At 44.9% G+C, this 24,529-nt stretch overlaps 1 protein-coding gene across 5 annotated transcripts in view; it reads right to left on the reverse strand.

The window, feature by feature from the left end:
- Nucleotides 1–625: 625 nt before the first annotated feature.
- LOC109507424 (rho GTPase-activating protein 29-like) overlaps nt 626–24,529 on the reverse strand; it is a 31,575-nt gene continuing 7,671 nt past the window's right edge. The window contains exons 3-22 of one of the 5 annotated variants that reach the window (XM_019856842.1): nt 19,172–19,315; nt 14,867–14,963; nt 13,984–14,056; nt 13,722–13,782; nt 12,617–12,766; nt 12,262–12,326; nt 12,066–12,176; nt 11,816–11,896; nt 11,530–11,697; nt 11,318–11,455; nt 10,533–10,720; nt 8,551–8,720; nt 8,324–8,461; nt 8,035–8,133; nt 6,985–7,148; nt 6,715–6,903; nt 5,742–5,879; nt 4,474–4,697; nt 3,463–3,766; nt 626–3,059 (exon numbers count right to left, since the gene is read on the reverse strand). In XM_019856842.1, the coding sequence (XP_019712401.1) occupies nt 2,097–3,059; nt 3,463–3,766; nt 4,474–4,697; nt 5,742–5,879; nt 6,715–6,903; nt 6,985–7,148; nt 8,035–8,133; nt 8,324–8,461; nt 8,551–8,720; nt 10,533–10,720; nt 11,318–11,455; nt 11,530–11,697; nt 11,816–11,896; nt 12,066–12,176; nt 12,262–12,326; nt 12,617–12,766; nt 13,722–13,782; nt 13,984–14,056; nt 14,867–14,963; nt 19,172–19,315 (3,665 nt within the window). In that variant the 3' untranslated portion in view covers nt 626–2,096. The other 4 variants (XM_019856844.1, XM_019856846.1, XM_019856843.1 and 1 more) reach the window with 4 other exon arrangements.

Genomic DNA, 24,529 nt, shown 5'->3' on the forward strand with positions numbered 1-24,529 from the left:
GAGAGTGCGCAAATTGGAAATAACAAGTGCATTTGCACAATCCAATTAAAAAAAAAAATTCTATTATTGCTGATATTTGCTGGGTTTAATTCTGACATGCTATGTTTGATAGTGGCGATTAAATTGACGGACAAATACCCACTTCCTTCTGCGCTTAGTCTTGTTATTTTTTTTGGAAGTTTGAGATCGTAGCATTTGAGAATATTACAAGAATACCGGTCGTCTTTTTTTTTTTTTTTGGAGAGAGATATAGTTGTATTATTTTAAAGTCGAACAAAGAAAAAAATGTCAAGGTATACATATTTTCCCACGTCAAAAATTGTTTTATGAGAAAAAGCCCTTTAAAAAAAGTTATTTTTTCCCAAGATGTATTTTTTCCCCAAGATGTATTGTTTTATAGTCATAAACTTTTTTAAGATATAATAATACTATGAGAAAATGTCTCATGGACGTGCGTGACAGACGTGACACATCCGAGGTGAGTCATTGACTGAGCGGCTCGACAAGGCTCCTCGGGTGCCACCGGTAATCAGGTGGGAGAGTGTGATGCAACATCACAACGACAAAAACATCAATTGTCCAATTGTACAGACTGTAAGAAAACAGATTTTTGCCAGGAAACAACTTTTTTTCTTTCCTTTAATCTGCGGCGAGACGTGCCGCACGTCGTGTATGAGGTCGCCATTGCAAGGAGACGCAACCCCCCCACCCCCCCAAAAAATGCAGTACGAAGGAGAAGGAAAACAACAAACCATAAATATGCTTTACATATTGACAAAAGCAGGTACCAATCATGGCAGTATTGATAGCAAGGAGCCACACGGAAAAAAAAGGAAAAAAAAAACATACAATGTCGTATTGGGAAGAGAATTCCGTAAGAAAAAAAGTCACAAACGTGATAAGAAAAGAAATCCTGAAATCCAATTCCATCGACACAACCCCTTCAAAGGTGTGATAATAGTAGAATATGAAAAAAAGAGGACAAGTATTTCAATTATTAAGTACTGTACTTGTATTTTATTAAAGATACATATCTCATCTTTATCGAGCCAAGAGATTTCTCAGAACCTTCCTCCACTTCTCCTCCTGCAATGACTAACTCTTTTTTCCAAATATTTCCTCTAGAATTAAAAAAAAACAAAACAAAACAAAGAAACCCTCAATAAATACGATTTGACAACTTGTTCTTAAAAAAATACAAAACCAAATTTAACTTTGTAAAAAGAAAGTTTTTTTCAAGAAAATACTTTTTTCTCTCAAGCGTTTGTTTTGAAAAATATCCTTTTCATTCCAAGAACTGTCTTGTTTACAAATAGATATTTTTGAAAAAGTAACAAATATAAAACTAACCTCCCTACGGTTATACGTTTTGCTGCAGAACATAGATTTGTTCTTGAAAAAAACTGTTTTTATTGTTCTCCAAAAATAGTTTTTCTTCCCTCTGAAAAAAAAATTGGACGCACAATTTTGATGACAATAAATACTGATAAACCTTCAAATATGCCATTTTCATGAAATAGGGGAATTGGGGGGGAACATCCCCGCCCAAGAAAATAATAAAAAAATCATTAGAAAACTGTTTGCAATACTGGCCACTCATTCATTATCCATTCCTTTATTTTCTTAGAAAAATATTTGCTTATTTTTTATGATGAAAAAATGAATCTCAAATCATGTAACTTCTTTTTCACAAATACATTTTTTTTCCATTGACAAACAGAATGACATTTCTTCTGGAAAAAATACACACAAAAAAATGAACCGATTTTTTTTTCTCCCAAAAAATACAAAATATATTTTTTTCCTCTCTCTCTCTCTTTTGATAAAAATTGAAGCAGTTTTTTCTTTTCCGTGTGGCCCATACACTCTTTGTAAGAAAACAACGCTACACCATTTAAAAGGGGTACAAACACATTTAGCTTAAACGTTCCGAGTATAAAAGCTGCATAAGTGCATTGCAGGATGCCAGCAAAACTTGGGGACACAAAAGAAGGAAAAGTGATCCGCTGGCTCTTGTTTCAGTGGTTTTGTTCAGAATGAGAAGTTTTGGGAATATATTAGCACTTGGGCCACTTTTGACGGCAAGGGAAAACTTCTCAAACAAAATGGGCCTCCCTGTGCTCCAGTTCCTGGAGCCGCCGAGGTCGCAGTCTTTGGTAGATGGCCTTGGTCTCGCCGGGGTCCGGGTCGTCAGGGCTGCTGGGGGGCGGCGACTGCGGGGGGGACAGGGAAGCCGCCCCGGCGTCGATGGCGCTGTCGGTGGAGTCTTGCGTCTGGAGGCGGCTGTGCGGCGGGCTCGGGGGCGCGGCGGTGGGGGACACGGGGGTGTTAGTAGTGGCGGTGATGGTGGTGGTCCAGTCGGGGAGCGTCCTAGCCCTGCTGACGGGGGGCTTGTAGAAAGTCCCCGGCGGGGGCTGAAGAGTCCTCGGGGGTCTGAGCGTCAACAATGAGCTGGACGACGGCTGGTTGTCCCGCTCGGACGTCCAGGCGGGTTTGACGGACACGGCGTAAGGGTTGTTGGGGAACACGGTGCTGACAGTACTAGCGGGGGCCGGGACGGCGGCGGCGGCGCTGGCGGCGGGCAGCTTAGCCACGATCATGGCGGTCCTGGGTGTGACGTCGTAATGTCTGTATTTCCTGTCCCACGTCCGTCGCTGCATGGCCCGAGTGTCGATAAATGGCGTGATATAGTAGGCGCTGACTCGCGACGAGCCGGCGCGAGCTTCTGCCGGCTCCGCTCCCGGCGTTTCCTTGAAGGTTTCCTTCGGCGGGTCGGCGGGCTCCGCAGGCGCTGGGAGGCTGATGGGTCGGGACGACGATCGGGCGCGATGGGCTCGCAGCTGCACCATCGATGCCAGGGTGGCCGACGCAGACGCGGGGCCGGTGGCAGCGGCGTGGCCCAACTCTGGCCCGGACCTCTGTAGGCCCGGTACCTCATCGACACCGTTGACTCCGTCCGAGGAGTCCGTCCGGTCGGTTCCGGGCTGGACCTCCTGGACCTCGTCCAGGATGTGAGAGGATGGGATGACGGAGGAGAACCTCTTGTACACTTTGGCACTCTGCACGGGGGTGGGGGGGAGGAGAAACTGAAACTCAGCTGATTTGGTGAATGCTAACAAGGTCACAGTTGTCATGCTACTAGCTTGAGAAAGCGCTTCGGCAGATTGGTAAAGATCTGACATGGTGTCTTGTAGTTGAGGATTTGGAATGGATTTCAAAGGAGAAATAATACAATGACAACACAAGTTGTCGTGTATTAATCCTAACAAGATATAATACAACGTTAGCACGCTGACATAGCAATAACGTGACAGAGTAATTTATTTGTCTCCTTAGCAATTAACGTCACTGGTAATGGCTCAAAACACAAAAGGTTTTTTTTTTTTGGTTTCCTGAAAAGTCATATTTCTGCAGATTCCACCTGAGGTCAGCAAAATACATTTTCCGAAACGGAAGCCGTACCTCTTTAATATCCGTCAAGGAGGCAGAATGTCTGCTGAGGCGCTGCAGCTTTTCCTGGGGTGTGAGGACAGGCGACGTCTGGCTGGCGGCCGAGGGGGCATCCGACTCGCTCGACGGCGGGGCGTCAAAGACCACCGGGAAGTGTCGCACCAGCAGCTCCACCATGAGGGCCTGGTACGGGTAGTCCACCAGGGAGGACAGGGACACCTCGGCATCCGCCTGCCGCGGCTTCACCAGTGTGGGGCCGAAGATGATGCCCAGGTTGCTCGCCGTCATCTTGTTCTCTTCCGCCTGTTCTGCCACTCTGCGCAAGACCGACCGACCGACCGACGCGTGATATTAGCAGAAAGTTGGGACTTTTTATTGTGGATGAAAAGTAACTCTATTACAAGAAAAATTGGCATGTTGAGAAAAAATTGAATATTACCAAATTTTTTTTTTGTGTGTGTAAGTTTTTCTGTAAAAAAATATTTTAATTTTTGAAGGAAACAAATTTTTTTGGGGGGGGGGATTCAAAACATTCCACAAATAAATTGTATCTAAAAAAATATCATAAAATAAAAGTTGTAATACTATGAGAATTTTGCAAGAGAAAAAAAAGATGAAATACTAAACGCATAGTTAAGACTCTTTTTAAGAAAAACGATATGACAATAAAATGTGACTTATTTTGAAGACATTTTTTTCAGTTTTCAAAAGTATGTTTTTTTCAAGTCGGTATCAAGTATTATTTTCCAAAAAAGATGAAAAAAAGCTTTACTGTATTACACCAACAAGTTAACTCTAATAGAACACCACTAAAATGTGATGACATGTCTTCAGATAAACTATTTTTTAAGTGTATTTGCAGAAAAAGTCTGAATATTGTATGGAATTAGTATACAATACAAGAATAAAACTGCACCTTGTTTTTAGAAAAAGTTGCAATATTACAACAATAAAATCGAACTTGGATGCTTTGTGCTTTGGAGGGCTAACAAACCGAGTAACAGACATTTGAGGACGGGCTACCTGTTGAGGTGCGCCACGAGGAAATGTAGCGTGCGGTAGTTAGCGGCAGGCAGCTGGCGGAGCAAGTCCCGGATGCGGAGGACCACGCGGTTGAGACGGATGGCGGCCCCGCCGGGCTTCTTGGCCTCTCTCTCCTGGGCCTCCTCCACCACCACTCGCTGGTACTCTTTGGCTAAGCCGATGAAGTCGTTGTAGTAGCGGTACAGGATCAGCGGCTCTGGTAACTGCGCGCAAAGAAAAAGCGACACAAGGCGGCTCAGCGAACTGCATGACGTTGAACGCGTCGGTGGGAACTATCCATGAAAACAAACAACAGAGGTCACCTGTATTGACTTTTCCAAGCTAAGACAGATTTCTTCCATGAGGAGACTGAGCGTTGCTTACAGGAAAGCAGTGGGGGGCGGAGAGGTGGGGTAGTTTCAATATTCGGATGATAAAAAGCTTTGTATTTACAAGAATGGCATCGTCTGTTTTTTTAGAAAGATTTTGTTCAAGTAAAAAACAAGTAAAAATTTCTCAAGGTGAAAAATTGAATTGTATCAAACAGACTTGTGTTCCAAATAAAAACATTCACGTAATGAGAAAAGGTGTTTTTCTCTTTCTGATACTTTCTCTAGCTAAAAATATATATTTTTTCTATTTTTCCATTTTGGTTCTATTCTTTCAAAGTAGGAAAACGTGTCTTTTGTGGGGGCGGGGCGTAGTTTTATTTCTTCAAGTTAAAAAGGTTTTTTTTTTCAATTTAAAAATTTTATATTTTATAGGAAAATCTCGTATCACAGATTTTCCAGGGGGAAAAAAAAATCCAGATACAGTATAATGGTAAAACGTATTTCCTCAGGATACAAATTAGCATTTCATTTAACAAATGTCTAAAAACAAAAACAGCAAAAAAAAAAAATTAAATAAATAAAATAAAAAAAAAGCAACAACAACAACAACAACAAAAAAAGCTAGTATATTTCCAAGTCAAATATTTTGGGAGTTTTCTGAGTCAAAAAATTCATTACAGGAAAAAATTGTATGTGTATGTATTGTAAAATGTGTATTTTTAGCATCTCACTTTTTCTCCGGCGGTTTCCCATTTTCAAGATAGCCTTCAGAAACATTTGTATTTTCAGGATAAAATCATAGTAGTATCACAATGAAAAAAAACCCCAAAACGTCATGTGGCGTGGCCGGAAGATCAAAGCACTTCATATCGTCCAATCAGATTGCTTGCTCCCAGCCACTTGGGAACTTGCCTCCGATTATGTCGCCTCCCTCACCTGTCTCAGGTAGAGCTTGAGCACGTTGCTGATGTCGTGCGGCGACAGCTCCGACAGCTCCACCAAGTCTTTGCCGTTCTCAAAGGCCTGGCACAGCTTCTCCACGCGTGACTTGGCGCCATTCATGCGGTAAATGCCCTACCCAAAACACAGCGTGGTCAATTGTTTCGGAATTTCCGACTTACAAACAAGTGGTCTTGAGTTACAACCAAAGATTTGAGTTATGAGCACTCGCTATGGTGGCAGGGAACTTCACAACAAGCGGCAGTTTGACAGTGAATAAGTGCTTGCTTCGAAAAGCTCATTTCTAAGTTTCCTGTCAAACGAAACATCAAGAATTGCACGATGTGAATTTATCCAGATCACATTAACTTGACCTGATGGAAATCTGCTTGCTTCACGCTAAGGTGAAATGCCACTGCTGGGGTAAGAAAATGAGCATCAATCCATCCATCCATTTTCTGATCCGCTTTATCCTCACGAGGGTCGCGTGGGGGTGCTGGAGCCTATCGTCTTCGGGGGACACCCTGTAATGGTTGCCAGCCAATTGCAGGATTCTCTATTTTTTTAGTTTTATATTTTCCAACCCCTTTGTCCTGCACGTGTACTGGTAAACGCCTAAACAGTGTACTTCTTTTGTTGTTTCTCATTAAGGCCACCGTATGATATAAACACTTGATTTGGAATTTTATTAATTTTTGGGGGCAAAAAAATGAAGCGTTTGTACTGCCTCCTTGTGGCGATGGCGTGCATGCCAGGAGGAGCCTCACTGAAGTACGGCACGAAATCATGATGCTCAAACTTAAATTCTTGACATTCCATTTCTTTATTTTATTCCTTTTCATAAAGTACAATTCCGCAGCTTGCTCGGAGTTCTCATCGAAGCACACGTGAACAACAACATGACCATCACGAGACGTGACTGTGCCACCCAGGCTATTTTTAAAACTGAAGGGATACGGTTTCGTCTCACCTTAATGTTGAGAGCGCGGCTCTCGATTTCAGAGGTGCACTTCTTGATGATGAAGGGGATCCCGTCTGCGCTGTTTTTGGACGCCTGGGTGAAGTTGATGCCGAAGAGCTGCAGCTTGCCCTGCAGCTTCTTATGGCCGCACTGGATGGCCAGGGTCTCCAGACATTTCTTGTGGCAGGCCAGCGAACACTGGAGGAAGGGACAAGAAAAAAAATAAATGGAGATGAGGCAGGTTCTTTTGATGAAGACAGTGCGGGGCCCGTACGTTACCTCCTCGCACTCTGCTCCGTGGAAGACCACCAGGCTATCGCACTCGCGGCACTTGGACGGCGCTCGGAGCTTCCTGAGTTTGTGCGTCTGCGCCGCTTTGGACATCTGAGCGTTCCGGAAGGGCCCGGGAGAGCTGGCCGTCTCCGTCACCATCTCGGCCAGACCTGAATAGAAGGGAGAAGGACGTTCATTCTGACGATGGGGAGTGGAGGGCAGATAGAGGAAGTCAAGTCTAGCAGAAAATAAGAGGACTCAGATGAAAAGGGGGATGGGATGGGGGGGACAAAAAAGGCTGGCCTAAAATAACGGCCTTAGTCGTTTCTCGTTATTTTTTTCAGAAAACATGAAAAACTCAATGAAACATCGATTATTTATGTATTTATATATAAAAGTTATTTCCTTGGTAGAATTGAATGATCTTTTTAACTAAGGATGTAGACGATTTTAGCTGAAGTGATCCGAGATGTTTTTTTTTTTTAATACATTTCTGTTCAAGTTGCTTTTGTACATGATGTTGTTTTGTCTACATGCATTTTAACATTTTTTTTCTAAAGACAGAGGTGTTTTATTTTTGAAAAAATATGTGTGATATTGTGAGAAAAGGTATTTTTTTTTCCAGGATAAGGTTCTACTTATAAAGATGTATCAGTTCTATTATTATCGAGGTGTACCTTTTTTTCAAAAGCTGACCATCATGGGAAGTACAACAAACTTGACTCAGAGACAAAAGAATACCAAGAATGTGATGTGAGCGGGGAGTGACTCATTTGTCAAGGTTCCTGAGGGTGAGGCGAACTCTGAGACACTTTTAGTGCATTTCCGGTATGCAACTAGGAACTTTTGGATGTTCATTGTCCATTTGCAACCAAGTGTCAACATTTAGTTCCTTAGTCGTTTTTTTTTTTTGGGAGGACAAAAAAAAAAAACAAAGAAAAAACATGGTGGGTACAGCACTGACAAAAAGTCCGGCAAATGTACTTGGCTGTTCTTTTGGAACACCACTTGAAACAATACTTTGTATTATTTATTGGGTGGGTGGGTCATACATACCATTGTCCAAAGGTGAGAGGGGTTCTCTCTCGTCCAGGTCGTCAGCAGAAGACATGGTGCCAGTGGAGGGAGTTCTGGGCAGACGTCGCTTGAAATCACCTACGTTGACACATTTCAAACAGGACTGTGAATCGTGTCTCGCGATATGTCGCTGACATACAGCAGATCGCAGATGTTCAACTCAAGGCCCGGGGGCCAGATCTGGCCCGCCGCGAAAGCAAATCAATCATGTCAACAAATATTGTAAAATTATGCGCCGTGGCTTTCTTGAGCCCCTTTCTATTCATACCTGGACTGGCAGAAGGGGAGTCCATAGACCTGGACTCACTGCTGCCCCCCGCACTCTCTGAGTCGCTGCACATCCCACCTTGGCTACCCGGACTTCCGGAGGTCCAGGCTCGGATCGGCGGCGCCTGGTTCCTCAACTCTGCGGGAACAGGAAGCGCCGTTAGTCACGACGGCGGCGCGTCACGGGGAAACGGGACGCCGCTCCTCTGCCATTTTGTAGACGATGACCTGGAATGTCAGTGCTGCTGTTGGAGCGGCGCGCGGCGATCCCCGGCCGGCGGTGCAGCGGGCTGTCCACCTCGTCGCCGCTGAGAACGTCGCAGGAGGTGAGGGAGGCCTGGGACAGGTTGCCGTGGGAGGAGTGGCTGCTGCCCACCGACCGCTTGGCAAACACAAACCTGCAGGAAAAATGACACACATCCATTCTTCAGACTTCAACCCAATAGAGAGACAGTTAAAGCTAGTAAGGCAGAAGCCCCCCCGCCCTTTTTTTTTAATTGTGTTTGAACATCAGAGAGAGCATTAGATGGCAACGTTGCCTTTGATGAGGGTTTGCCACACACGTTACATAAAAGAGGAACATTATTTCGACATGCGACGACGCATGCGTGGTTTGTCCTCGCTTTCATCTCCAGTCATTTTATAGCTGAACTTGAGGGCTCCGAAGCCTCTCTGCTCAAATGTAAACATTTTAGAAGCCCATTGGAGATGGATGGGTTTTTTTTTTCAATCAAAGCGTGGAAAAGGAAAGAAAAACAGGCTGGTCCTTTTAATTTCTTTTTCATTAAAAAAAAAAAAAAAAAAAAAAAAGAATAAATCAATAAAAAGATGCTAGATGCATATTTTTAAAGAAAAAAAAAGAAATATAAAAAGAATAAGAAATAAAAATAAGAACACATACGGCCCCAAATTTTGTGAGTTTAAAAAACACAAATTGTGAAAATATATTTTCATTTTTCTATTTTTACTGTCATTATATTTTGATAAAAAGAAAAAATATCCTACGGACTTTTTAAGTTGTTTTTTAGTATTCTTATTTTGTAAGGTTATTTATGAAAACCTCAGGAGTTTTAAATTCTCAAAACTTTTGTCAGTTTTTCTTTTTAAGAAATAGTATTACTACTACTACACACAATAACAACAACAAGTGTTTTAAGCGCTCCGTAAATAAAGCTGATGTGAGCTCAAATTAACAACTCGAATTGGAGATGCTCAAAAAAAAAAAACAACAACAACAACTGAGAGTTGTACTTTGAAACAAATGAATACAAAAGATACTTTGTATGATATGGATTCTATAGATGCTATGGTGTTTTAATTTTTGGGGTTAAAAAACAGCACCTACTCCATAGAGACGATCTACGCAATAGCCATTTGGTGATAAAATGCCAAAAACCAAAGGAAGTTAATTACATGTAATAATAATAACCATCATCACATCATCAAACCCTTTTAAACCCCCAAAAACTCAGCACGTATTTCCACACGTTTCAAGCACCGGTGTGTGAACCCTGGTGATTGTAATGTTTCCCTACGGGTAGCGTGTATGTGGGAAGCAGTATGTTTGGATAGAAATGCGGGAGGCAAAGTCTCACACTCGCAATCTGCCCGCTTGCATTCAAGCCTGCGCCACAGATATTTCCTGAGAGGAAGGCCAACACACACTCACATTCTCTCTCTCTCTCTTCCTCCCGGTCTGACTCACTGTGACTCTTCTGAAAAGAACAACCCCACCACACGGACGACATGCTCACCAAAAGCGCACACCAAAAGCGTCCTTTAGTTTGTACAATTTTGTCATTTCTCAACCTGAAAAAAGCTAAAAAAAAAAAAAAAAAGACTCGAAGGTGCTTTAATTTGTCATATCTGTTTTTTTTATAGGGTACGAGGTTGGAATATTTGCTCAAGGCTGTATAATGCTGACAATGCTTGGAAAGGTCCCAAAAGTGGTTTTGTTTGTTAGATAGCAAACACAAATATTGGCAAGGGGAGAAAAGGTTTTTTTTTTTTTTACTAGCATGCAGACGTGCGAGGCATTTTCATAATATTATCATAAAGATGAAGGACTGTTAAATATTGCTCAGGGAAATCATAAGCCTAAGTCTTCACCCTTAAAAAAAAAAAAAAAAAATTAATCTGAGCCCCTCTCTAGGTGCTGCTGTTTTGGTTACCAACAGTGTCTATGAACGGAGGTAGTTCCGGTTCCATACCTGGCACCGTCTGAAGAAACCGAGTCAGAATGCACACGCTCTCTGGGCAGATGTCGTGGCAGGCGGCGCACAAACTCCGAGTAGCATTCGCCGGGCTCGTACAGCTTGGCGCCGTCACTCAATGCCTGGTGGTGGGCGGGAAGCAACGCCATCTGCGCGTGTTGCATCTGGAACCAATTGACTGTCACCTGAAAGCAGGAAGGGTGGGCCACGATGAGAGAATAAAATCAACAAGAGCATAAACGGACATTTGATTAGGTACATCTTGTTATCAGACCCTACTTCTACTTTTAACCATTTTAGGCATCGTCTGTTTGGAGTGAGACACGTCATAGAAATCTCGTATGAGAATCGGTATGTTTGTTATCTTGGTTTGATGTCATAAAGCCGCCCCCCCCCCTCCAAAAAAAGCAAAATGAAATCAATAAAAATATGAATGAATACTTGAAATATAGGTACCATTGAATTCTGAAATAAAGACGTAAAATCTGAAATGTAAAAAAATGAAATAGAAAAGGCTAACATAAAAAAATAATAGTAAAATTAAAAAAAATTTTTTATTATAAGTAAGAATGACACATTTAAAAAAAAAAATGAAATTAAATTTAAAACACTAAATTTGAAAATAAAACCGAAAACTTTCTAGACATAAACTAAATGACTATGTGCCATAGTCAGTTTATACAGAAATGTCCAATATGGTGGGGCTTTGTAAAAAAAAAAAAAAAAAAAAAAAAAAACAATTAAAATTAAAACAAGAACAAGAACAATAAAATGTGGCCTACCGCCTTGAGCGTGAGGTCGCACTGGAAGACGGTCTCTCTGATCTGGGTGAGGATGGTGCGTTTGACATTGGCCAGGTCCATCCTCCTGACGCCCGCGTCAGCCATGCTGTTCTGGTATTGTTCCTGGGCCTCCTCAGCCTAATGCCGCAACACCGTCAAGAGTTTTAAAAAAAAGGAGCGACGATGGTCACGGTGCCCTGCGTTCAGCGTACCCTCTGCAGGGCCTCCTCTTCCAACCTCCTCTTCTTCTCCAGCTGCTTATTGACAGCGCTGGGCTGCTCCTCCAGGGAGCGGCTGGTGTACGAGTGGGCCTTCTGATACTCTTCTTGCCTCTGGGCCTTCAGCGCCCGTGCCTTTCGCAGGCTCACGTCCGCCTCGTGCTGGAATAGAACAGAAACAGACAATGCTAAACTCTTTCTTCTTGTATTTTTACCCCCCCGCCCCCCTCACTTGTTCAGTTCATTTTTGTGTATCGCGATACATCAGAGTGCTATTCACCATTTTCTTCTGCTCCTTCTGCCACTGCTCTTTGAGGTCTTTCCTCAGTTTGTCCAGTTCGTTCTTACGTCCCAGGAGAGGCTAACAAGGGGGTAGAAAAAGGCCAACGTGAATGTTGCGCTCACGTGAGAGTTTGTCGGGGTTTGTTCAAGGTCGCAAATGTTCACCAAACGTTCGTCACAACACAGGAAAATAAACCAAGAAAACATCAAATCTGTCACAAGATCTGTGTATTCTTATATTGCCCAACCTGGATGAATTTATTGGTCTGCAAGGCCATGGCGGTTTGCATGAGAAGTTGGTTGTATTCGACATCGTTCTTGAAGGTGGAATTGTAGACGTCACTAAAGGGCATGTAGTCCTGCACGGTGGTAAAAGCGTTAATCCATCCACTCAGGAAACATGATGATTCATCAAGAAGGTGCGTGGAATATAAAATAAACAACCTGCTGCGTCACCAGCGACTTGGCCGACTCGGCCAGTTTGGCGTAGCTCTTGGCACACTCCACATCTAGAAGACAAAAGGAATGTACATGTCAGTTCAGCCAGTTTTCACGTGAAATTCACCAGCAATACCGCACATGAGGCGGCACGGCGTAGGCTGCTTGGCACGTCCGCCAAAAACATGCAGGCTAGGTTGACGGAACGCTCTGAATTGTCCCGAGGTGTGAGTGTGAGCACGAATGGTCGTTCGTCAGTGTGTGCTCCGTGATTGGCTGGGAACCAGTTCAGGGTGTCCGAAGACAGCAGGGAAAGGATCCAGCATGGCCAAAGGTGTGATGTGTATGGAGCAGGCCTCACCCATGGTCACCCTTTTCTCCATCCAGGCCAGCAGGTCTTTGATATACTTGGACCAGGCTTTGGCGTAGAGCAGGGCTGACTCCACCCCGCTATCATGCTTCAGCAGTATCAGGTCCACCTCCTCCTCGCGCGACAGAGGAACGTCTGGGCCTGAGGGGGAAGATGACGTATTTTTACACGAACCAAAACAATTCCAAAGTGCTTAAATGGTCATAAAAAATACACCAAGAATCATTCATGAGTTTTTGCTGCCTCTAATATTCAAGTATTTACTGTAATTATGACTGAACTACTGCGTTATTCCTAGCTTACGGCGAATTCACACTTTCTGTACAATTTGCGTTGAACACAGAAGCATAACACACCCATGCAGGCATTACCGAAGATATTCATCATGAAAGAAATGCACAAAGGTGACTGCACCACTTGAGCTGGCGTATTGGCGACAATGTCTTGCTCAATGGCACCTCAACAGTAACCATCAAGCAAACTTTCATGCCTCCAAACACCTACTTGCCTTTTTTTGGACAATTTTGTCCACATTGGGGACTCAAACCTGTGCCCTCTGAATCCAAAGCCTAAGACAGAACGACAGACTCGCTTGGATGTGAGCAGGACTTTTGCCATTTAATAAAAAAAAAAAAGGCAGATCTTGGCCCAGGTAGACGCCAAATCATACCCGGATACTTTTCCACATGACATCCCATTTAAAAAATGCTAAAAGAGAGACGCGAAAACAGAAAAGACATTGCCACGAGGAAGCGGATAAATGACACAGCAGGAGGATGTGAAAATGCTGGCATATTCTGAAAAAGACAATAGCCCCCCCACCACCCCACCTCACTTCTACTCTTAGCCCATGTGTTTCCCATCCAACGCAGGCCTATCCTGAAGAGGCCTCGGAATGTCAGACATTCGGGCCAGCAGGGAAAACGTGTGGTCCAGCAGAAATAACAGGGCGGGTCTCTGCCTCAGGCATTCCTAAATCACGCCGGGAGCTCGTAAGTTGACAACGTCGGCCTGCCCTTGGCAAACATGCCGTAAACATGTCGTTCCGCAGCCAATCCCACGCCCCTTGAACGATGGAACGCCGACGCCCACTCACCGGCGAGGTCGTTCTTCTCTGCCGCATAGTCCTCGGGATCCACAGCGAGGTTGTCGAAAGACTGCGAAAAAGGAGGGGGGGGGGACACGATTTCACGTGACAAGAAGGCAAAGGCAGACATGCAATTAACAAGCAGCTGTGCTCTCGACACCCAAATTAAGAGTTTATCTTTGAGGCTTTTTGAGTTTCTGGGAACAAAGCTTTCAACAAAAACAACAAGGAAAAGGGAGGAGAGAAAAAAGGAGGGAAAAAAATGCTTTACCCTGCTTCTTCTGGCCTGGGGGGTCCCCAACCCTGAGCCATTGTCCACATCTCCCATAAGGAAGTCAGAAACTCTGAAGCACACGCACAAAAAAAAAAACAAAACAGTTTAGCATTAATGAAGATACAATTTTACTTCTCTTACTCCTAAGTGCGAGTATCAGCTTTCAACCACACTAATATGATAAGGCAGCTTAACAACACACAGCTGTTTGATTTTATAAATTGATTAACTTAGCTGATCATAGGTTAGCCTTTAGCATCGACACAAATTCGATTTAACACAATGGCTTAAGATAACAGCTTCTAAATCATAGTGATGCTTCATTGGCTTGAACAAAAGGCGCATGACATGATTGGCATTGCCTGAGCTTATATTTCAGCATCTCGAACATTCATGGACCAGGCTGAGATTGCGCTAGCGCTAGCATCAGCACCAACATCAGTTCTTTAACTTGTAAAAAGTGCTCATACCAACTTTAAGGCACACAAGTATGATGAAACAATTGTCGTTTAGTTATCTTCATGCTTAGCCCATAAATTGATTAGTTTTGCTTAGCTTATGACCATTTTGCTTCAAATTTAAAAAGTTAAAATCATGGTAACACTATCCTGCCTTGCGATAGACTTAGATTGACGGAAAAGTGCTGTGTGGTCTGACTAATTCATATTTCAAATTGTTTTTGGAATTTGTGGACCTTGAGTCATTGTATTCTGTTTTTATTTACCGGTATGTTGATCACAACATCCCAACTTCATTGGAATTGGGTTTGTACTTGACTGTGAACTCAACATGGAGGAAATTTTGCCATCTTTAGTTGATACTTCAAAGTCTCGTCATTTTCTTTACAAGCAATAAAAAGTTCAAACAGTATAACACTCACACATTGCCGAATGTGAACGCCAAGGTGTCGATGGACGCATGAATCTCGCCAAACGTTCCGTCTAGGTTTTCCGATCTGACGTCGTCGAAGTTGATGCCTGTGGAGAGAAAGAAAAGTAAGTATCACTGACTGTGTGTGCGTTGAATTCAGACGCGATTATTTCCAAAAAGCTTCAGGCTTCCTTCCAGAGGTGGGAGTAAGTCCTAAGTGTCAAATCTTAACCTTCAAGTTTCAAGTAAGTTGAGTGAAGCCCTTACTTTGGTTAATAAGCAAGTCAGAAATAAAGTCATACAATCTTGCCAACATACGAGGTGTGTCAGAAAAGTTCAAGAACTCGTGTCACAAAATTATATATTTCACACCCAAACAACAAACTACAGTTTTTTTTTCCCCCTTCAAATTAATCCCGTCTAATATCAAACACACTTTGCCCGTGTTCATGCACCCCTGGAGCTTCTCTGCAGCTCCAGCATCATGGCCGTCTTGTTGTCGTCTACATCGTCTAAACGGGTCCCCTTGACGACACCCTTTGAGTTTGGGTAAGAGGGGAAAGAAAGAAAAAAAAAAATCTCACGGCACCAGATTGAGTCTAGAGGTTGCTCCAGCACGAGAAAATTGTTATTGGTCAGGAACTGTCAGATGTGAGCCGCATTGCATTAATGGTCAAGCAGCTGCGCCGCTATGACTCGAGTCAAGTCATGTGGCTTTCTTCCAACGATTAGACAGAACCCTTCAGGATATTGAGTCAAAACAAAAGAGTCACCTTTAGAAAAATCCGGTCCAGGGTGTTATAATCCGCAATGAAACAGCATTAGCAATTGCCCATCCTCAAGAGTTTTGCAGCAAAAAGTTGAGGACCATCGAAGGTGAAAAATCTTCAGGAAGCACTTTCGTCAGCAAGAACTCCGTTTTGTGACCAAAGTAGCAGCCGGTGACGTTGGACGTTGTGTTTCCTGTCTGCGCTGGAACAGGAAACACTCGCGCACAAGCTCTACTTCTGTCACTCTCTCGCTTACCTTAAAAAACCTTGAATACGTAAGGCTCAGGTCCGCTATTTCTTATTTGTTTTAGCTTTTGCCGTTTTCCCTCCGCGACGGCAAATTCCGGGACGACAGCACGTTCCTACCAGCCGCCGAAAAGGGTTTATTTTGCGTTTTGAGGAGACTCTCGAGGAGCGCTGCTGAACGCTGCCGAGCGACTCTGCACGGCACTGGCTTCTTCCTCAGGACATCCTGTGGTTCTCGGAACAACAATTCCAGAGCTTGTCCCCACCTCCCTCCCATTCCTCGGCACCGTTGATTCACTCTCACCTAGTTTGTTGCCTGAAGAAGTGGAACAACAAAGTCAGGTCTTCAATAGGTTCACGTGTCATATTTTCCCGTTAGTTTGCCTTTTATATTCCTCGCACATCCCCTTGCAAATATTTCAAGATGAGTGTGTGCACACACTTGCGCACACAATCCCACCGAGGGACAATTTAGAGTGTTCCATTAACCTGCCATGCATGTTGTTGAAACGTGTGAGGAAACCCGAGCACCCGAAGAAAACCCACGAAGTCACGGGGACAAAATGCACATCCCACACAGGAAGGCCGGAGCTGGAATCGAAACCTGCACCTCTGCACTGTGAGTTGGATGTGCAAACCAGTACTTCCCCCACTGCAAAAAAAAAAAAAAAAGCGCACAACTTTTTGGGTGGCATCTATTTTCCCACTTTTTTTGCCAATTTTCACTGAACGTGGGAAATGCACAGATGTCTGCCGCCACAACATGCTATTCTCATGCAACGGCTCCGAGGCGAATTCTTTCTTAATATTTTCCTACATGTGTGGAAGCAAAAAGTGCCTCTGGGAGACGTTCGGAACAACAGAGCGGCGAGCGGTGTCAGCGGCGTCTGCAAATGGGTTGGGCGAACGTGTGTTTGTCTAAGTACGCCCTGGCGGGCTTCCAGACGCCGCAGGTGTTGCGCCAAACGCGACGAGGACACTCAGCGAGGCCTGTCATCAATCAAGCATCGTCGCTGACTCATCAGTGCTCACAAATACTTCACGACGGGAAGCAATGTGTCAGTTGCCCTCAGAAGGCCATTTTAGCCAACCAGAAGCCTGAAAAACATAGTTTCCAAAAAAGGCACTTCTCTGCAGCTCCAGCATCATGGCCGTCTTGTTGTCGTCTACATCGTCTAAACGGGTCCCCTTGACGACACCCTTTGAGTTTGGGTAAGAGGGGAAAGAAAGAAAAAAAAAATCTCACGGCACCAGATTGAGTCTAGAGGTTGCTCCAGCACGAGAAAATTGTTATTGGTCAGGAACTGTCAGATGTGAGCCGCATTGCATTAATGGTCAAGCAGCTGCGCCGCTATGACTCGAGTCAAGTCATGTGGCTTTCTTCCAACGATTAGACAGAACCCTTCAGGATATTGAGTCAAAACAAAAGAGTCACCTTTAGAAAAATCCGGTCCAGGGTGTTATAATCCGCAATGAAACAGCATTAGCAATTGCCCATCCTCAAGAGTTTTGCAGCAAAAAGTTGAGGACCATCGAAGGTGAAAAATCTTCAGGAAGCACTTTCGTCAGCAAGAACTCCGTTTTGTGACCAAAGTAGCAGCCGGTGACGTTGGACGTTGTGTTTCCTGTCTGCGCTGGAACAGGAAACACTCGCGCACAAGCTCTACTTCTGTCACTCTCTCGCTTACCTTAAAAAACCTTGAATACGTAAGGCTCAGGTCCGCTATTTCTTATTTGTTTTAGCTTTTGCCGTTTTCCCTCCGCGACGGCAAATTCCGGGACGACAGCACGTTCCTACCAGCCGCCGAAAAGGGTTTATTTTGCGTTTTGAGGAGACTCTCGAGGAGCGCTGCTGAACGCTGCCGAGCGACTCTGCACGGCACTGGCTTCTTCCTCAGGACATCCTGTGGTTCTCGGAACAACAATTCCAGAGCTTGTCCCCACCTCCCTCCCATTCCTCGGCACCGTTGATTCACTCTCACCTAGTTTGTTGCCTGAAGAAGTGGAACAACAAAGTCAGGTCTTCAATAGGTTCACGTGTCATATTTTCCCGTTAGTTTGCCTTTTATATTCCTCGCACATCCCCTTGCAAATATTTCAAGATGAGTGTGTGCACACACTTGCGCACACAATCCCACCGAGGGACAATTTAGAGTGTTCCATTAACCTGCCATGCATGTTGTTGAAACGTGTGAGGAAACCCGAGCACCCGAAGAAAACCCACGAAGTCACGGGGACAAAATGCACATCCCACACAGGAAGGCCGGAGCTGGAATCGAAACCTGCCCCCCTGCACTGTGAGTTGGATGTGCAAACCAGTACTTCCCCCACTGCAAAAAAAAAAAAAAAAAGCGCACAACTTTTTGGGTGGCATCTATTTTCCCACTTTTTTTGCCAATTTTCACTGAACGTGGGAAATGCACAGATGTCTGCCGCCACAACATGCTATTCTCATGCAACGGCTCCGAGGCGAATTCTTTCTTAATATTTTCCTACATGTGTGGAAGCAAAAAGTGCCTCTGGGAGACGTTCGGAACAACAGAGCGGCGAGCGGTGTCAGCGGCGTCTGCAAATGGGTTGGGCGAACGTGTGTTTGTCTAAGTACGCCCTGGCGGGCTTCCAGACGCCGCAGGTGTTGCGCCAAACGCGACGAGGACACTCAGCGAGGCCTGTCATCAATCAAGCATCGTCGCTGACTCATCAGTGCTCACAAATACTTCACGACGGGAAGCAATGTGTCAGTTGCCCTCAGAAGGCCATTTTAGCCAACCAGAAGCCTGAAAAACATAGTTTCCAAAAAAGGCACTCGACATCACGGAAAATGAGGGCTGGGCCTCTATGATCTCGTAGTATTTCAATCAAAGTTTGAAATGAAAACTGTTATGAAGCAGTTTCTCCTCAAGAGAAAATGGAGCGCACTGTAATGTCATGGAAATGAGGCAAGCTGGGCCCCCCCCCAACCACTTCCTCAAAATGCTATTTTTGCCATTTGGACACACAGCCTAACTGTTCTCCTGAAAGGCAGATCATTAATTAATAGTCAGTATTCATCAGTTTGATGCTGTATAAATAATCTCGGCATCATTTGCAGTTCAGTCATAATTTGCTTGGACCGGCGCCATGTTTCCAGTGTGATTGAAGTGCAATGGACCGTGCCGTTTCCTTTCTGGCATTGTACCCGTGCAAATTCGGGCACCGGGTCACGCCTCGGCGCTTTCAAATAGAGAGCAGGTGAGCGCGCTGTGACATTTCTAGGCCAGGTGTCGCGTCAGCGGCATGCTGTGTTCGCCACGGCTTACCTTTCACCTTGGCGATGAGCGTGCCCGCCTTGCCCAGGATGTCCACCGAGTTGAGGGCCTGGTGTTTGGCGATGACGGCCTTGAGGACGCGCAGCAGCTCGGCCAGACGCTCCTGGACCACCTGTTGGAAAGCCTCCGAGCCCTCTGTGGAAGAGGCACAAAAAAATGTGGTCCCTTCATTCGCTTGGGAAAAAGTCGCACTCGTTCATTCTTGACATTCTTTTGCTCTTTGCAACAACAACAACAAACACCAAAACCGTTTTTAATGGTCTCGTGCACAACACTGTACAGTGGTCCCTCTACTTACGAATGTCTCTTCATATGAAATTTTCAAGTTCGGAAAACACCTCAACAGGAAAATATTGCTTCTTGTTACGAAAGAAATTTCAAGATACGAAAGGTAAAAATACAATTTGGCCTGCTACTCGCAGCTCTGAGTTTCCTGAACGCAATATACTTCTAGCTGCTCTGCCATTGGCTATTACTGAATTTTGAAGGGGGCTTGGAACGAATTAGCGCATTTACATGGAAAATGCGTCTCTACTTTCAAAAGTTTCTAGTTGAGAAATTTCTTCCAGAACCAATTAATTTCGTAAGTAGAGGTACCACTGTACATGTCAAAATGTACTTGACTGCTAACTGTAAACAAAAATACCATCTCCACATCAGACAAAATCATCGAATATGGAGGAGGCAGACTTGGCGCAGCAAGTAGGTCTCCCCGGAGCATGAAGAAGGACGCGCCCAAAATTGTGGAGTCGCCGAGTGTCAAGGACTTCAAGAACTGTAATCGTTGTCCAATTAGTTGTCTCTACTTGGCAGAACAAGTGACCCTCCAACATAAAAAGTCATTATTGACGCACCAGTGACCAAAATGCGTCAGAGTCTACTCGAAAACCAATCATCGTATTTGACCACGTCTCCGCATCATGCAAGATATTTGACATAGCAGGCAGACTCAATACAAAGAAAAGTTGTCTTGGAATGCTGTAACATTGTGGAGGGACCGCATGTCAACTAGAATGCTAATCGCCACGAAAGATGGTGTCTCCATACAACACAAGATTATCGATTACGAAAGGAGGCAGACGGGGCGGAACAATTGAGTCACCCTGGAACATAGCGTGGATGAGCGCAAAATTGTGGAGGGACCACAATGTGTCAGTCTCCTAGAACTCTCATTATTGTAAAAGACGATGTCTCCACGTCATGCTAAATTATCAGTTTCCAAAGATGCAGACTGGGCGCAACAAAAAAATATTGCTGCAGAACATCAACATGGACCCACACAACATTGCGGCGCGACCACACGTCAAAAGTCTGCTAGAAAAGAAACCATAACTCAAGATTGTCTATTACGGAGGAGGCAGACTTTGTGGGACAAATAAATCCCTCTCGAAGATCAACAAAAAGGCACACGCATTGTGGGGGGCCTCCATGTCAGAGTTGACTCGACCACTAATTGTTGTGAAAAAGATGCAGTGTCTGCATAACGCAACATCACCTATTACACAGGAGGCAGAGCGGACGACATAAATTGAGTAAAAAAAAAAAAAAAATCCGTCTGATAAATACACTTGAAATAACCAAATTGCTAAATCGCTCAAATAATAATCATCGGAAAAGATAACAAAAGAACATTAGACATGTTCCATAGGTGCTGCTGTTTTGGTTAGCATTAGCAACTGGTCAGAAGCGGGTTCGGACGTCAACAGTAGAGCAATGGGCGGCAGCAGATGAAATGAGCTTGGGAAGCGGAGTAATGAGGGGCTGTGGAAGCACAACGGGGCCTCAACCAAGCATGTAATCACACATTTGGGGGGGGGGGGGAAAGACAGAAAAGAGACGGGAGGAAGGGCCGAACTGAAACAGGAAGCGCTCCGAAATAGAACAACAAAACAGAAGAGCAACAAAAAGTGAAGGTTTGGAAGTCGACGCTTGTGGTTGGTTGAAATGCGGCGAGGAAAAAAAAACGGTGACGTTTTGCAAACGGTGATGAAAAACCTGCCGACGGAAGAGGCTTGTGGGACAGGAAGCTCGGTGACTAGGCGCTTTCTGCGCTTTGGTACGAGGCGCTTAACAACTTCGTTCATCCTCTGCGTGACATTGCGCCTCTTAAGGTGACACAAAATGAAAACAAGGCATAATAAAACCAAGATTTGTGGATTGTGGATGGATGGATGCATTGATGGATGGATGGTTAGCGATGGATGGATGTTAAGAAATAGACAGACGGTCTTTTCTGGGAGGGATGCTGAAGATGGATATTTTTGGATTGTGTGCCGCTTAAAAAAAAAAAAAAAAAAAAAGGCAAAACCCTTTGATGCTGGACAGTACGCCGCTCAAGACAATGACAAAGCATCGCATCATTTATCATGTCAGCGACCGGTGACACCTTTCTCGACGTGACGAGTGCCTTTGGCAGATGAACTATGTGAATGCTGTCACGTCTTGTCAACGCGCAACAGGTACGTTCACGTCTGTGTGTGCGTGTATGTACGTGAGTGTGAGAGTGTGTGTTTGTGTGAGTGAGTGATATGGGGGAAGGGAGGTGGGCAGGAGAGTCATCTGGTTTTCATCAAGAGGCAGGCAGGATGAGAGGCTGGATTTATTGGAACGCTGCAGGAATTACAGGGGGGGAGTGAAAATGAGAGGTTGGGTGTTTTTCTCGGCCCCTCCCTCGCCGTGACAAATGCACTCATGGTCTCACACACACACACACACACACACATACACAGCTGGCGGAGGAATCCTCCAACTTCTCCGTAGGTTCAAATGGTGCCTTTTCTACCTCGAGGAACTTTTTTCATCCCGAGAGCTTTCGGTGTGTTTGGACAGCGGGAATTTCATCTCAATTTAGGTTACGGAGCCAAAATAAGCCCCTGTGCTCCAGGTTAATTACTTTTGCGAGATCCAGAAAAAATTTGGAGCAAGGAGTGTGGAGCTGATCCAAACTGATTAGAAACTTGAGTTTCAGGAACTGTGAAGCACTAAGTGTGAAGAACTTCAATTTGCGGGATCTCGTTGGTGCTTAAAGGCCCAAAGAAGGTCAAGCTGCGTGGGCGAGGGGTAAATGGTACTGTTGATACGTCCAAGCACTTCTGGGGTGTGGGTGAGATTGGACTTGAGGTGTACATACGTCGTTAAGAGGACCGAGGAAGATATCATCACCCTCCCAAGATCAAAGAACACATTTCACAGGAGAGACGGAAGGCCCACCTGCTCACCACGAGACTCCCGCCCCCCTTAGTACCCCCACGCACCGATGCCTGGGGGTGGGGTGGCGGGGGGGGGCTTCTCTTTGAAGTACTCCCAGCCACCTCCACTTAAAGCCACCAACAATGGACCCTCATTAAAGTGCTCGCCCTCTTTCCCTTTTAGCTATGTTTGGCTCACTAGTGCTTGAAGCGCTTTGACAATCAAAGAAGTAGCAAGAAGCGCAGGCTCGGTTAGCAAGATGCCAGTAACCCCCCCCCCCCGATTCAAAGAAATCCCTGGACAATTGCAAGTGATAACACGACATTGAATTCAAACTACTTTTCAGTTCTTTTTTTTTTAATTTGCTATTATTTTAGAATATTCTTCTTTTACTTTGTTACTATTTCCGCTGTTTGAACAATAACAATAACACTGTTTAATGACCTGTAACCTTGTGTCAATCAAAAATAAGTGCGGTAACCTGCATACACATCTATTAGCTCTGTGTCCAATTGGACCACTTAGATCAGTGCCCAAACCCCCCTCACCCCAACAATTCACAAAGACAAAACAACACATGGAAAAAAAAAGCAAGAATGTTTACAAAACACAAAAGGGAATGAAGCCATGAGCTCCAATCTCAAGTGACAGCTCACACTGACCGCTCGCTATTGTTTGCGCGTGGAGGCTGCGCGCTCACGGCAGTGTGTGACAGCAAAGAGAAAGCCGGCAAGAATCAGCCTTGAGTGCTTTTGTCACAACAATGGCCTGAAAAAAAAAAAGAGGCCTGGAAATGTGCTGCCTGATTGCAGTGATGGCGGCTCTGGTGGTGGTAATGGGGGCAGGGGGGGTGCCATTGTTTTGGTAGAGATAACAGTGGTCGGGGCGAGCATTTTGGAAAGGAAGAGCCCCCTCCCCTCCAGACCACATCAGTCACCCCCCAATGTCCACCATCTCGTTTCCCCTTGCCATGATGAGCCCATGTCCCACCCACACTTGTAGGAAAACACTCACATCACAACAAATATTAACCATGTGAATTGTGACACACTGGCACGGAAAAGGAGTTCAGAACATTTGCGGCACTGACGCAATCTCCGTTGTGCTTGCAAATGTGGATTTGGATCGGCCGAACGACCTTCACTGAACATTTTACGAAGGGATAGGAAGTATTACTCCCGCACGTCTGCTCCAGAAAATGATACAGCGTAGCTCAGCCTCTTGCTAGCGGTTGTGATGGCTAGCAGGCCGCGTTTGCGAGTGCGTAAAACAATAGAGCCAAAGCAATCATAATAAATGTTGCTTGTTCCTTTCCAAAAACATTTCACACTGTTCAAAATTCCCAAAAGAAGACCAATTACTGACATTACGCTAAGTTTTAAGATCTTATATTGCAGTAAATACATCATTTATTTTAGCATATACATTGCATTGTTTTTGTTTGGCGTTACTTTTTAGTTTGACACATTTGGATAAATTAAAGTGACCTACGGAAACTGTTGCCGTTCCCGAGAAACGAATTTAACACCAGGTTAAAAAAAAAAAAAACAAACATGTCTGGTCTTCGTTTTGATGTGGGAGGTCCCCGGCATAGGGGTGGGGGAAGGCCTAACCCTAATCCAAAGCTTCAGGTGGCCTGACAGACGTCACAACCCCCCCACTCTCTTTCCCCATGGACACGTGATGAGCTTCACGTTGAACAAGCCTCGGCAGCGCCGGCGACAAAAAGCGCCTCGGAAGAAACGTCTGTGAGCGCTTTTTGCCAAGAGGTTTGCCCGACCCCATCCTTGAGGATTCAGGCACGGTGACGCATGTTGACTGAGTCCACCTGACAGATGCCGCGCTCCCGACCGTTCACTTTGTGTCATTCCGACAGAGCAACGTCATCTAAATGGCGTTCGACGACAAATAGCGGATCTGGTACCGCAAACGTTGACCTCGCTGGGCCGCAGGAAATGTGATCTGTGGCGAGTGGAATTGTTTTATCAGAATTTTGTCAGCAAACACGACTTACTCCACGCCCCCACGTTGGCCACCGCTGCCGGTTGTTCTGCATGCCTTGTTTGGAGGCCGAGTGGGGGACGCAGCCGCCGCGCAGACAGTAAACAGCAGGCGCTCCATAAACAGCTACCTGCCTTTGAGTGGAGACAAGTGGGGGGG

Source organism: Hippocampus comes, unplaced genomic scaffold, assembly GCF_001891065.2.
Source record: "Hippocampus comes isolate QL1 unplaced genomic scaffold, H_comes_QL1_v1.1 scaffold105, whole genome shotgun sequence".
NCBI classification, from domain to species: Eukaryota; Metazoa; Chordata; class Actinopteri; order Syngnathiformes; family Syngnathidae; genus Hippocampus; species Hippocampus comes.